This window comes from Rhinoderma darwinii, chromosome 4 (genome assembly GCF_050947455.1).
Source record: "Rhinoderma darwinii isolate aRhiDar2 chromosome 4, aRhiDar2.hap1, whole genome shotgun sequence".
NCBI classification, from domain to species: domain Eukaryota; kingdom Metazoa; phylum Chordata; class Amphibia; order Anura; family Rhinodermatidae; genus Rhinoderma; species Rhinoderma darwinii.
In genome coordinates, this window is record NC_134690.1 from 340,860,434 (window position 1) to 340,873,808 (window position 13,375).

At 36.1% G+C, this 13,375-nt stretch overlaps 1 protein-coding gene across 4 annotated transcripts in view; it reads right to left on the reverse strand.

Annotated features, from left to right (window-relative positions):
* Positions 1–9,943: 9,943 nt before the first annotated feature.
* The window catches only part of RGS17 (regulator of G protein signaling 17), a 112,039-nt gene continuing 108,607 nt past the window's right edge, over positions 9,944–13,375 (reverse strand). For all 4 annotated transcript variants that reach the window (XM_075864455.1, XM_075864454.1, XM_075864453.1 and 1 more), the window contains one exon: positions 9,944–11,897. In XM_075864455.1, coding sequence (XP_075720570.1) covers positions 11,709–11,897 — 189 coding nt within the window. In that variant the 3' untranslated portion in view covers positions 9,944–11,708. The remainder of the gene's footprint in view (positions 11,898–13,375) is intronic.

Sequence of the window (13,375 nt, forward strand, 5' to 3'; positions counted from 1 at the left end):
TTTTCTTTGTTTTGTTTTTCTTCTGCTCAAGATGGAAAATTGTGGATGATTATACCAGATAGTAAATAATTGATTTTAAGAGCAAATGCAGGTGCAGAACGGAATTTGTCATTTATCACAACAGTTATCTGTAGTTTTCTGTAACTGCTGGCAATCCTACCAATATAAATCTTAAAGGGGCTGTTTCCTATAAACAACCCCTCCTGTAAAGATAGCCGCCCCAACAATCAGTTGATCGCCAAAAAAACTGGGTCCACGGACCCCCGGTAATTAGATGGGGAAGCTCTGGCTGTCCAAACAGTTTCCCTGTTGCGTAATACATGGACAGACCTGGTTGAGCAGAGCAGGAGCCAATTTTATTTAGGGTCTCCCCACTCTAGCTCATTAAGGGAGGTCCTGATTAGGAGACCCTCCTAACATTTGTATGCCCAAATAGGTAATATGGACAGGGCTGTCTTAATGAGATGACTGCTTTAAAAAAAAACAGTACAACTTTAGAACTACACGACTTTATCCATACTTTATGCCATTGATGTCAATATATAAATAAAATTGGGGGAAGTTCTGTCATTATTCAAAAAACTGAGGTGACATATGATCCATCGAATCCATATTTAAACCTATTGTACCATTGGCTTCAATTTTTTTAAAAAATGGTATAACCTACGTTTTCTCCTGACATACCAAACAAAGTATGCAGGCATATATCATAAGAGTGACTACCATCTTTAAAAACAAGATTACAATACTCAAGGGTCCCACATACTGTTTCTGAATAGTGGTCCTTTGCTGTCTATGTCCACCTTTTATCTACAATTTATATAAATTTTTATTTCTGGATCAAACCCGATTTAGTAGTAATCATAATTGGGCACTTACACTGTTCAGCCATAACATTAAAATTACCTGCCTATTGTCTGGGTCCCCATTGTGCCGCCAAAACAGCTCTGACTCATTGAGGCATTGACTACACAGACCTCTGAAGGTTTCCTGTGGTATCTGGCACCAAGACGTTAGCAGCAGATACTTTAAGTCCTGTAAATTGTGAGGTGGGTCCTCCATGGATCAGACTTGTTATTCCAGCACATCTCATGGATGTTTTATTGGATTGAGATCTGGGGAATTTGCAGGCCAAGTCAACACCTTGATCTCTGTCATGTTTCTCAAACAATTCCTGAATGATTTTTGCAATATTTCAGGGCACATTATCCAGCTTAAAAAGACCACTTCTTCCATTAGGGAATACTATTATCCATAAAGGGGGTGAACTTGGTCTGCAACAATGTTTAGGTACATGGTACGTGTCAAAGTAACATCCACATAAATGCCAGGACTCAAGGTTTCACAGCAAAACATTGCCCAGAGTATTACACTGCCTCCGCTAGATTGCCTTCCCCTTATAGAGCATCCTGATGCCATCTCTTCCACAGGTAAGTAATTTACCTGGCCATCCACATGATGTAAAATAAAATAATGACCAGGCCACCTTCTTTCATTGTTTCATGGTCCTGTTCTGATGTTCACAAGCCCATTGAAGGTGCTTTCGGTGGTAGACAGGGGTCCACATGGGCACTCTGTGTGTTCTAACATCTTTCTATCATAGCCATCATTAACTTTTTCTGCAATTTGTGCTATGCTACAGTAGAATTGGACCAGATGGGGTAGGCTTTGCTTCTCAGGTGCACCAATGAGCTGTCGGTGCCCATGACCCTGTCACCAGTTCACTGGTTATCCTTTATTAGACGGCTTTTGGTGGGTATTAACCACTGCATATTGGGAATCACTTGCTGCCTAACTAATCCCCCCCCCCCTTGACCGACGTCATTGTAACGAGATAATGTTATTTACTTCACCTGTCAGTGGTTTTAATGTTATGGCTGAACTTAATGGTTCTGATAAATGATGTGTCTCAGATCATCATATCTGCTTGGAGTTTCACAGCAGAAAATGAGAAGTAGCCTATATTGCATTTGCTGAGCTATATACAGCAATTAGGTCTAACCATATCTGAGACAGAAATTAGGGGATAATGTCTAGTAATGTTAGACTTTAAAGGGACTGTCCGGTGAAGCAGGGAGCTCACTTAGATTTGATCGTTATTAGCTGGATCCTGCATGTCAGTGTCACACAGGACCAGCTTTTAGCTGAGCCGTCAGTCCAGCTGACCTGACGGAATGTCTTTGAAGACAAGATACAGCTTCTATGTATACAGGATCCATAAAATCTGTATGTTAAAAAGTAAAAAAAATAAAATGTATCCAAGTCAATTGTAAAGTTGTGTAAAATCACCTAAAACAATGTTTTATTAAAAATATAATAATTTGGAGTTCAAAGCCTTTCATTCTATTTTGTCAGAAAGACAACCAGCAATGCAAATAATGTTATAGCACAATGACAGTAGAGGCCGAGGAGAGGCCGAGGAACCCATAAAGTGATAATCTGCAGGGAGCAGAAGAAAAACCAGAGGAGCTGTACAGAACTGAGGTGTGGATCCTCTTTGTCACAAAGGATTAGCCAAGCCTAATATAATATAGGATACTAAGTCCTTCTACAAGTAGATTTGGGATTTGGTTCAATAATTATTTCCTCTTTTATGACAGCTAATAAGAACTCATGCACAAAATAAGATTGGACAGAAGATCTTTGAAATTAGAGTCAAACATGGCTGTGAGCCCGTACAAGGGATGCAATATACTAGATAAATGCAAAAAATAAAAGAAGGCAAAGCAGACTGACAAGAAAGAAAATATGGACAAAGAAGCCACGGGGCTAAAAGATATAGAAGCCACAGGAGAAATAAACTCAGTAATAGCGGTCAGACAAACCTAAGACATTGGACTTCTGGGGAACTCAGTGGCAAAGGGGGAGGGTCCAACGCTGTAAGAATCATAAAAAGAGTAAAATATGTAGTAACTATAATATCTAATTAGCGACCACGTATTGCGTATCTCCGAATGGCTCCTCCCCATTAATTGCTTGCATTGCCCAGTAAGAATAATACAATCTTAATGTCACCCTACCATATGTCCTGTTCTGCTGCGTCTGTTACTCTGAACCCAGAGAGAGCCTATTCGTATAAGGCTGTGGCCAGAAATGTCACAAGATTTAGTTGGCCTGCTTAGTGACTATTTTATCCACGCTGTGTGCCCCCTGTAGATAGTGCCCCTGTAGATAGTGCCCATGTAGATAGAGCTACAGTGCCTATGTACACAGTGGTGCTTGAAAGTTTGTGAACCCATACATTTGACCTAAAACTACAGCAGATTTTCACACAAGTCCTAAAAGTAGATCAAGAGAACCAAATCAAACAAATGAGTCAAAAATATTAGATTTGGTCATTTATCTATTGAGGAAAATGATCCAATATCACATATCTGTAAGTGGCAAAAGTATGTGTACCTTTGCTTTCAGTATCGGGCGTGACCCAGTTGTGCAGCAATAACTGCATCTAAGAGTTTCCAGCAATTGTTGATTGGTCCTGCACATCGGCTTGGAGGAATTTTAGCATCAACAACTCTTCTTCTGAAGTCCTCAGAAATCTCATTTGTTCGTGCCATGATACACTTCCACAAACGTGTTGTGACTTTGATAGATTCCTGTTCTTTAGATAGAAATGGTCTCCCACTCGCACCTGATTGTCATACTATTGATTGAAACATCTGACTCTAATCTCACTTTCAAATTATCTGCTAATCCTAAATGTTCACATACTTTTGCAACTCACAGATATGTGATAGTGGATCATTTTCCTCAATAAATAAATAACCAAGTCTAAATTATTTATTACTCATTTGTTTGATTTGGTTCTCTTTATCTACTTGTGTGAAAATCTGATTTCGTTTCAGGTCAAATTTATGCAGAAATCTAGAAAATTCTGAAGGGTTCCTGAGCTTTCAAGCACCACTGTAGATAATGCACCTGTAGGTAGTGGCACACTCACCTGTCCCCATTCTTGCAACATCCTCTCCTCCAGCGGTGCCGGTTTGGTCTCTTCTGACCAGGCCTGTTCCAGTGGAACGATGACATCATCGCACTGCCTGCATCCCAAAAAAGCGTTGAATGGTGGCGAAGGGAACCAATTAAGATAGTTTTGCTTAATTCTAGGGGCCTTAACACCCCTTAAAACACAGCCAGGTGTTTTCCATTATATGTAAAGCAAATTCTGATATCCTGTTTTTACGGGAGACATATTTCAGACATTCCCATATACCAACCCTATCCCATACTTCTTTTTCTGTATGGTTCTACACTAATTCCTCTGTTTCTATATGTACTGTTTTAGCCATTAGTAAACACATTACTTTTACCACCCTAGTTCACCAATCAGACCCAGAGGCCAGGTATATTTTTGTGAAGAGAAAATTGGCAACTCCCTGGTTACCGCAGCTAACTTGTATGCCCCTAGTAGATACCAGAACCTAGGGGGGGAAACTGCAATCCTTTGTTGAGGGGTCGTGAAAGTGAGAGGTGATTTACATTGCATTTTAAACACGAACCTTGATGCCACTTCTATATCTATGTCTGTATCACAAAGCTGTCAGGAAAGTAAAGCAAGCTTAATCTGATCTCCACGTTGTAGACCCTTGGAGAGTTCTTTACCCTGATATCAAGGATTCTACATATTATTCTCATGTCCATGACAACTACCACTAGATAGCTCAGCTTTTCATATCAGACAGACACTTCCCTGAGGTTACAGCAACAGAAATTGTCTCAATTTTTGTTTCTGAATACGCCTGGAGTCAATGACTTTCTCCACACCCTATCTTGCACAAAACTTTTGGTCCTGGTCTCTAAATGAAACTTTATTGGGTGATCCCAGTCATATCTCTCTTCTGGAGGGCAAACTTAGGGAGTACTTTTGCTCCAATGACATTCTGTAAACCCCCTTACTCATTGTCTGGGAAGTGTAAAATTCTCAGAGGGGAGCTTACTGCATTAGGCAACAGGGTCAATAAATTGCTGTCAGTGAAAAGAGCTATTTAGAGGCCAAAATTTAGAGACTAGTGCTGCTCCCAGCTGGGAGTTTGTTCTTATATATCTCTGATATATGATACAATTAACCTAGAGTCCAAGAAAGCATACTTACCCTTCTGCTGCTTTGTTAAGAAGATTGTTGTCAATGATACACTGTAACAAACCCTTAGCTATGAACGGGACTAGGTCAGGATAGTGTTCTTCAGAACATGTTTTCTACTTTTATGGTTGTATTAAATGTCTATCGTTAGCAACAAACAGAATTTAAAATAAATGGTGTGTAACTGTAAAATAATTAGATGAAAACATGTGTGTATATATATATATATATATATATATATATAAACATATATATCTATCTATATATATATCTATATATATATATATATATATCTATATATGTGTATTCACATTGGAATGCCATTTTAAGTTCATATATAGACCTACATAAAAAGTTGAGTGAATTTGTAAATACATTTCATTACTTATTTTGTACTGATCCTTACGGTCTGTATTGCAGTCCAGAGCTGCTTTCAAATTTCTGTTGCTTGCTATTGGAAACAGTCAACAAGCTTGTTAGCAGACATACCCCTAACAGCTGAGCTAAGATCCTATATTGTAGTGGGACAGATTCCTGTACATTTCCTGGTTTAAAAACTACACTTACCAGAATGCAAATCACAAGCGCATGTGGAGTCCGAAAGGAAAACTGGGATATTTCAGCTATAAAGCTTGAGGAATTGTGAATGCAGTTTAGTATTATAAAGCAACCTATAACTGAGGCTATAACTTTAAATCAGTGGAAGACAAGTAACGCAATGTATTTATAAAGTTACTGAACTTTTTATGTAGATTAATTCAATATTTGTAAACTGTAAAATGGTGTTAAAAAATTGAGATATTAATTGCATGAACCATTGTCAAGTACAAAACATGTCACCCCATCTGTGCAATTGAGCCATTATTTCTCTCAGCACACAATCTGTAACACTAAGAACGTGAGCAGTTTAAAGAAATATACTTTATTATATTATAAAAGGTGCAAAACTGTTTTTAAGCATAACATTTCAGAACGTAATATAATATGGTTTATATACTTTTCTATATCTGTTTTTCTTTTTCGCTTGTTTCACATCTTAATTAAATTTACAACAATAGTGACAAATCCACTTTTACAGCGCAACAAAGTACATCCATTTGTGATAATAAAACAAAAATCTTGCTAAGGTTATAATGCTGAACTTCCTAGCAGTGAAAATTAGATGGCTAGACTAATGTCACAAAGCCCTTACATCATTTTAAGTACTGTACTCATTTTATTGTTTGACATACATTTAAAGGGAAATACAACTCATATTTCCATTGTAATAAAAGCACCAGCAATTCCCATCATGAAAAATTCCAAAACCAAAGTGCTATCAAATAAATAAATATAATGGAAATTGCTAGAATACTGTAAGTTATTTGGTTTGCAGATATAAATGTTTGGTTGAAGAAAGTGCACAGTATATGCCAAATGCTAAACTGAAACAATGTAGGATAAAGTAGGCCTACCTTTTGCTCCGCCAACTTTTGTCTTTCCCAACTTTATTCGGTTTCAGTAAAAAGTCAATTCCAATTACAGTGGTCTTTTGGTAAAGTCTCTAATATATAGACTACTACAAGACTAAATAGAATCATCAGATCTCCGAGTGTTGTGGCATATGACAAAACTTCAGATCTTACTGATCCAGTTCTTCACTGCAAACTGCACCAACACTGAGTTTATTCTGTTTGGGTTCAACCAAACCTTCTGTTCTACTATTTAAACGGGCTGTTATTTTTAGGGGCCCACTCAATATGATGTTCGAATCATTAATTTTACATCCTGCCATTAAAAAATTAGGATATGCACATGTACATGTCTGGTTGTATCAATATAGCATCCTTGGCATAACTGGCACACCAACCAATTACCTTATTGTGTTGAGACATCAAAATAGCCACAGTGCAAAGGCAAATGGCTTAAATCTAGCACCATCTGAATGCGGAGCTTTGTTTTAAAAAAATGAGATTGTTGGCCTCAATTTTACAAGGATAGACAGGTAAGAATGCACACATACACACATATATACACCCACTTTATAAACATTTCAGCATATTTCAGGTACTGCCCTTCTTTCTGTTAGGACTTTTTAAACTGAAAATGTTGTCAAAACAAAAATAGTAATGGCTTGAATGTGGCCTGAGACACAAGAAAAACATTTGTTCTTCTGAAGCTCATGAACAAAAGTAGAGATAAATTGCGTACCTAGTAGCACAATTGAGGTCAACTAATCTCTAGAATACAAAGGTGCAGTCATACTTACAAAAAAGTGCAAAAAGGTTTAAAACATAAATAATAAAATCAAACAGTGATCTCACCAACCTATCATTTTAAGTAAAATTTTTAGAGTAGGCTGCAGGTGATTGGACAGTGCAATCACGTAGTAAAAAACATTAGTAGTAAACAGAACAAATAAGGCAATAGAATATTCATATTATGACCACAGTAAATAGCAAAGGTGGTCTGTTCATTCAACCAACATGGGCCACGACCCCTTATATAAGTGTCAGTTGATTCATACAGTATAAGAGTTAACTATGTAAATCACATGGTCTTATTATCAGGCCAGGGTTATTCAACCAGAATATAAAGAGCCTATATATCACATTATTATTTATAGTGGTACCCACTTTTGCATGCACAAACTTGCTATAAATTTTTGCAAGCAGACTTAAAAAAAATTAATATTTAAAATATAAATGTTCACGTTTGCCAAAAAGGTATTAAAAAGGCAAAAAAATAATAATGCCCTTATCACATTGGTGCTGTATTTCTTTGCATCAGGCATTTTAATATTTTCGATGGCAAGCATAGTGTAGTGAAAGACTGAAACCCACCTGGAAATCAGACAGAACTAAATATGACTCAATAGTATCCATCAGGATTCATTTTGTATATCATACCGTTATGATTCAATAAAAATGGAAGCTACAATGGTAGTGTGAACAGATATTTGTTTATCATTTTTGCCATAGAATTTATTGGGTCAACTATAGATAACTGACTTACTATAGGGATTGAAAAATACTACTTAATTTTTCCTTTTGACAGTCCCTACTTGTTAGAAACTTCGTAATAATCTGATTGTAAAGTGTCTCCCTACTGAGACCCCCCCCAGCGATCAGCTGTAATCTGTTGGGAAACATGGAATTAACTCTTCATTTACCCAGCAGCACCACCATAGGGGAAACTAAGCATTACACAGTGCCCATTCAAATCAATGGGTTGTCTTTGCAGTGCAAGACAGGTCCTCCAGATCCAGAGACACTCTTTGTAACCACTCTTCACTCTGGCCAAGAGATGAGGACCCTAAACAGAGGACCCCCCTCTATTACCTCAGAATTTACAAATAGGGTGTTTGAAAACGGGTTTTCTGAAGTAGACAATTTATCATTTAGGAGTTGTTGTTTTTTTTTTTCTCTATTTTTGTTTACGATAACATTTTTACAGTAAATTGTTGATCTAAATGATCCACTAAAAAAAATAATATACCAATACATATACGACCAGTGTCATAAAAAAGTAATTCTCAAATTAAATGAAAGAAAATAAGTTTGACTGCACCTTTTAATATATGTTCTTAAAAAGATGTGCCCTTTTACTTAAATACTTTAAGGTCGGACACCGCAACATAACACATGTGCATTTTCATAACCAGTAAAGAATACTCTGGTACAAGCACAACCCATGCAGTTTTACTTTCCTCAGCAGTAATAATAAATGCCTTGTAATAAATAGAAATATCATGCATTCAAAGCTCTTAAAAGTATTAGGATTTAGAAATTATGAATGAAATGTTAAGCCATTAACATTATCATTTATTTTGTCAAAAAGGAAGGGACAAATTCAACGCCGAGCTCATGCCCAGATTTTATCATTCCTCTTTGGAACAACGTTGAATGTTTCAGCTGGTTAAAAATGGGAAACTTTGCAGGTCCCATCATATGGCACAGTAAAGCTTTCCTTATTATTCCTTTTAAAGGGAACCTGTCACCCACATTATACTGCCCTCACTGAGCACAGCATAATGTAGTGACAGACACGTTGATTTTAACGGTCTGAAACTGATGTGCTAATGAGAACCCTTTTATGAGAACTTAAATTCAGAGAACAGGCAATGAACCCGGCATATTCTTGAGCTGTCGCTAGCTCCACCCACTATCCGCTTATTGACTGATGTCTTCCTATTACTGGGCATAGGGACAAATCTGTCAATCAGTAAAGAATGGGAAGAGCGAGCGGAAAGTGGGCAGAGCTAGCGGCAGCTCATGAATACGCCAGACTCATCTTTGGTAGCTCTACCCAGCAGAGGGCAGCAGAATGTGGATGAAAGTTTCCTTTTAAATGTAAGGTCCAGTACTGTAAATAAATGCCTTTACTAACTACTTCCATTAGTAAGTATAAATTCTGCCATCATTTCTGCACATATTTTCTAATGTCTATACAGATTTCATACCTGTAATTTGTTATTGCGCACTGAGCAGCATAACATCTGACACCAAAAAACAGAAACACACAGCAAATACAAGTTCATTTAGGAAAAAAATAATTACACTACAGTATTGTATCTGTAGTTAATATAATCAAAGAATTAAAAAAAATACTAGGAAAATTTCTATTTTTCACATTCTTGGAAAAAATTAAAAATATATTTTTTGCTACGTACATATATATTTTAACTGAGTTCATTTCACCATCATCTAGTGCCCAGATAAAATCCTTATGAATATAATATTGAATAGCACAATAAAATTTTCAGTCAAAACTTTTTATACTAAAGAAATGATTGTAATAAATATATTTTTCACGTATCTACAACTGTATAAATAATAACATTTTAAAAGTACTGAATATTAAATTCTGAATATTCAATAGTCTCAGTGTAAACAGAATCTATTCTTTATCTTCTTTTCATTTATTGTTTCTTTAAATGCTAGCTTTTTTATTTTCAATACTAATATAAGTAAAATATTTGCATAGGGAGCATATAATAGCCCTTTATATTCATTTCTCCTGATTTCTGTACAAGATACAAATGTAAAGTATTTATGGTACACATTGTCCTATATGTGAAATCATGCAAACGAATATATAATGCTTCAAGTAATATTGCTAAACCTGTATGAATAAAATAAAAAAAAACAAACCATAAAAATAAAATAAAAAAATAGAGGTAGTAACATGTAAATAACAGTAACATGTTAAACAATGTGAAGCCCAGTCTGCTACTTAGATTCATGCAATGAATTTTTTCGTTTTCCTTAATTTTCTTTCCACTATTGTTGATAGTAGAAATTGAAACATGAATAACTGTATTATATCTATGCTTTATGTTTTACTAATGTCAGAAAGTAAATCTCAGCAGTCAAGTGTCTATGTGTGTATACCTATAAAAATAGATAGATACGCACACATTTAACTATAAAAGGCAGGATAAATAGACAGTCGAAAAACCAGTGAAAAAAACGTTAATTCGACAGTACAAGAAAAAACACTGGTTTCTGTATTTAAATTCAGAGTGAAAAAAAAAGTTACATTTGGTTTTCTTGCTGACCTCTACAGCTTCACTTGTTAGAGGAGAGGTACAATAAACGAAAAAGCTGAAAGACTAACTTTAACTTTTACGTTTATGTAACTGTCAAAAAGGTAACGCTTTTGTCAAACTTAAACCAAGCATTCAAAGCATTTTTCACACAATATTAATTTAAAAGAGATTTTTTTTTTCATTAAAATGTTTCAATTGCTACATATAGGTAAACATTTTATTATATTTTATTCAAAATATTAAAGTATCAAGCTCTTTGTTATTTCATTTTTTTCTTTTTCCGCTGAAATACATTGTTAGACAACGCTGTTAAAACTGGATGACCAGTTTTATTAAATCATTTTATGTATGTGACATCTGAAATGTACATAAATGTTATTTTTTTATAACAACAATAAATAATGTCAGCTCAGAAATTTGGTCATCCAGATATATATCCTTTATATGGTTTGTGCTTCTTTGACATTGCAAACTCTGTAACAAAAATAAAAAAAAGCCACATTTGGCAGTGAATATCTGTGAGTAATCCAACTTCTATCTCCTTTATTTTCAGCACGCGTTATAAGATTTCTTGTGTATTGGCTTGACAATATCCCTTGTCTTACACCGCTAAAAATAATATCACTTAATTTTATAATACACATCTGTCAAGTAGGGAAATGCATAACAAGCCAAGGTCTGTTTCCGCTTTCAATGGAGTTTCACAGAAAATAGTGCTAAGTACATGTTTAATGTAATTGCCTATATATTGCAATGTGTGTGTGTGTGTGTGTGTGTGTGCGTGTGATTTAACACATGCAGTATGAGATAAAACAATTTGTATTTTCATAGTCCGTCAAATAGATCATGATGTCTTATGCTCAAGTGAATTGTGTATAAAACAAACGTGGCAATTCCAGTGTTTTTTTTTTTCTTCCTCACAAAATCAAGCGTGAAAGACCTTGGGGAAATGGAGACAAAAATCAGTTTTCTTGTTTATTCTTCACAGTAGCCTGAGTAGTGCACAACTGGAGTTCTCCAGGAACTTAGCGTCTGATGTTATTAAACTACATATTTGTTCTGTTGAGACAAAACCCCGTATAGTTTGTCCAAAGATTTCAGCTAAGAGTCAATGGTAGAACCTTCTGTACTCTCAAGAATAGTCTTAAATACTTGTGAGTTCAAAAACCTTGGAAATGAGTCTCTGTGCATCAGTGTATAAATCTGAAGTTGGGCATCTTCATACATGTGAGGTGTTGGGTCTAGCAAATTCCTGTTGATCACTTCCCGAACTCTGGAGTCAAGACTGACCTGTGGATACAAAATCGAAGTAATACAAGAATGATAGTCTTGTAAGTGGGTTGAAGATGTAGAAAAACAGAGGTAGAACTGTTAGAAAAACATAAGGTAAATCTCTACACAGTTGTTTATCAGTCACATGACCCACTTTGAAAGTGTTCTGTAATAAAATGTATAAGGCCCGGCTGCCATACAAGGCCTGGATCACGATGGTTGTGTAACACAAGCCTCCTGCTTAAAGGCTATGTACACCTTTTGAATGTATTTTTTTTTGTAATTTAATGTTTGTGTTTTAGATCACATCTAAGTTCATAACTTAGATGTGATCGATATTAGCTGGATCCTGTGTGTCAGAGACGCGAATGACCAGCTCTAGGCCGAACCGCCAGTTCAGCTGAACTGAAGGAATTGGCTAAGAGAGAATGATACATATACAGGGTGGGCCATTTATATGGATACACCTAAATAAAATGGGAATGGTTGGTGATATTAACTTCCTGTTTGTGGCACATTAGTATATGGGAGGGGGGAAACTTTTCAAGCTGGGTGTTGACCATGGCGGCCATTTTGAAGTCGGCCATTTTGTATCCAACTTTAGTTTTTTCAATGGGAAGAGGGTCATGTGACACATCAAACTTATCGAGAATTTCACAAGAAAAACAATGGTGTGCTTGGTTCTAACGTTACTTTATTCTTTCATTAGTTATTTACAAGTTTCTGACCACTTATAAAATGTGTTCAAAGTGCTGCCCATTGTGTTGGATTGTCAATGCAACCCTCTTCTCCCACTCTTCACACACTGATAGCAACACTACAGAAGAAATGCTAGCACAGGCTTCCAGTATCCGTAGTTTCAGTTGCTGCACATCTCGTATCTTCACAGCATAGACAATTGCCTTCAGATGACCCCAAAGATAAAAGTCTAAGGGGGTCAGATCGGGAGGCATTTCTTCTGCGGTGTTGCTATCAGTGTGTGAAGAGTGGGAGAAGAGGGTTGCATTGACAATCCAACACAATGGGCAGCACTTTGAACACATTTTATAAGTGGTCAGAAACTTGTAAATAACTCATGAAACAATAAAGTAACGTTAAAACCAAGCACACCATTGTTTTTCTTGTGAAATTCTCGATAAGTTTGATGTGTCACATGACCCTCTTCCCATTGAAAAAACTAAAGTTGGATACAAAATGGCCGACTTCAAAATGGCCGCCATGGTCAACACCCAGCTTGAAAAGTTTCCCCCCTCCCATATACTAATGTGCCACAAACACGAAGTTAATATCACCAACCATTCCCATTTTATTTAGGTGTATCCATATAAATGGCCCACCCTGTATATACAGGACACATAAAATCTGTATCGTAAAAAAATAATATTTAATTAAAGTAAATTACAGAAGGTCTTAAAAACACAAAAAAAGAACATTCAAAAGTGTACATAGTCTTTAAGTGTTAGTGTTGATTATAGTAGCAAATCAGATCACCTCTT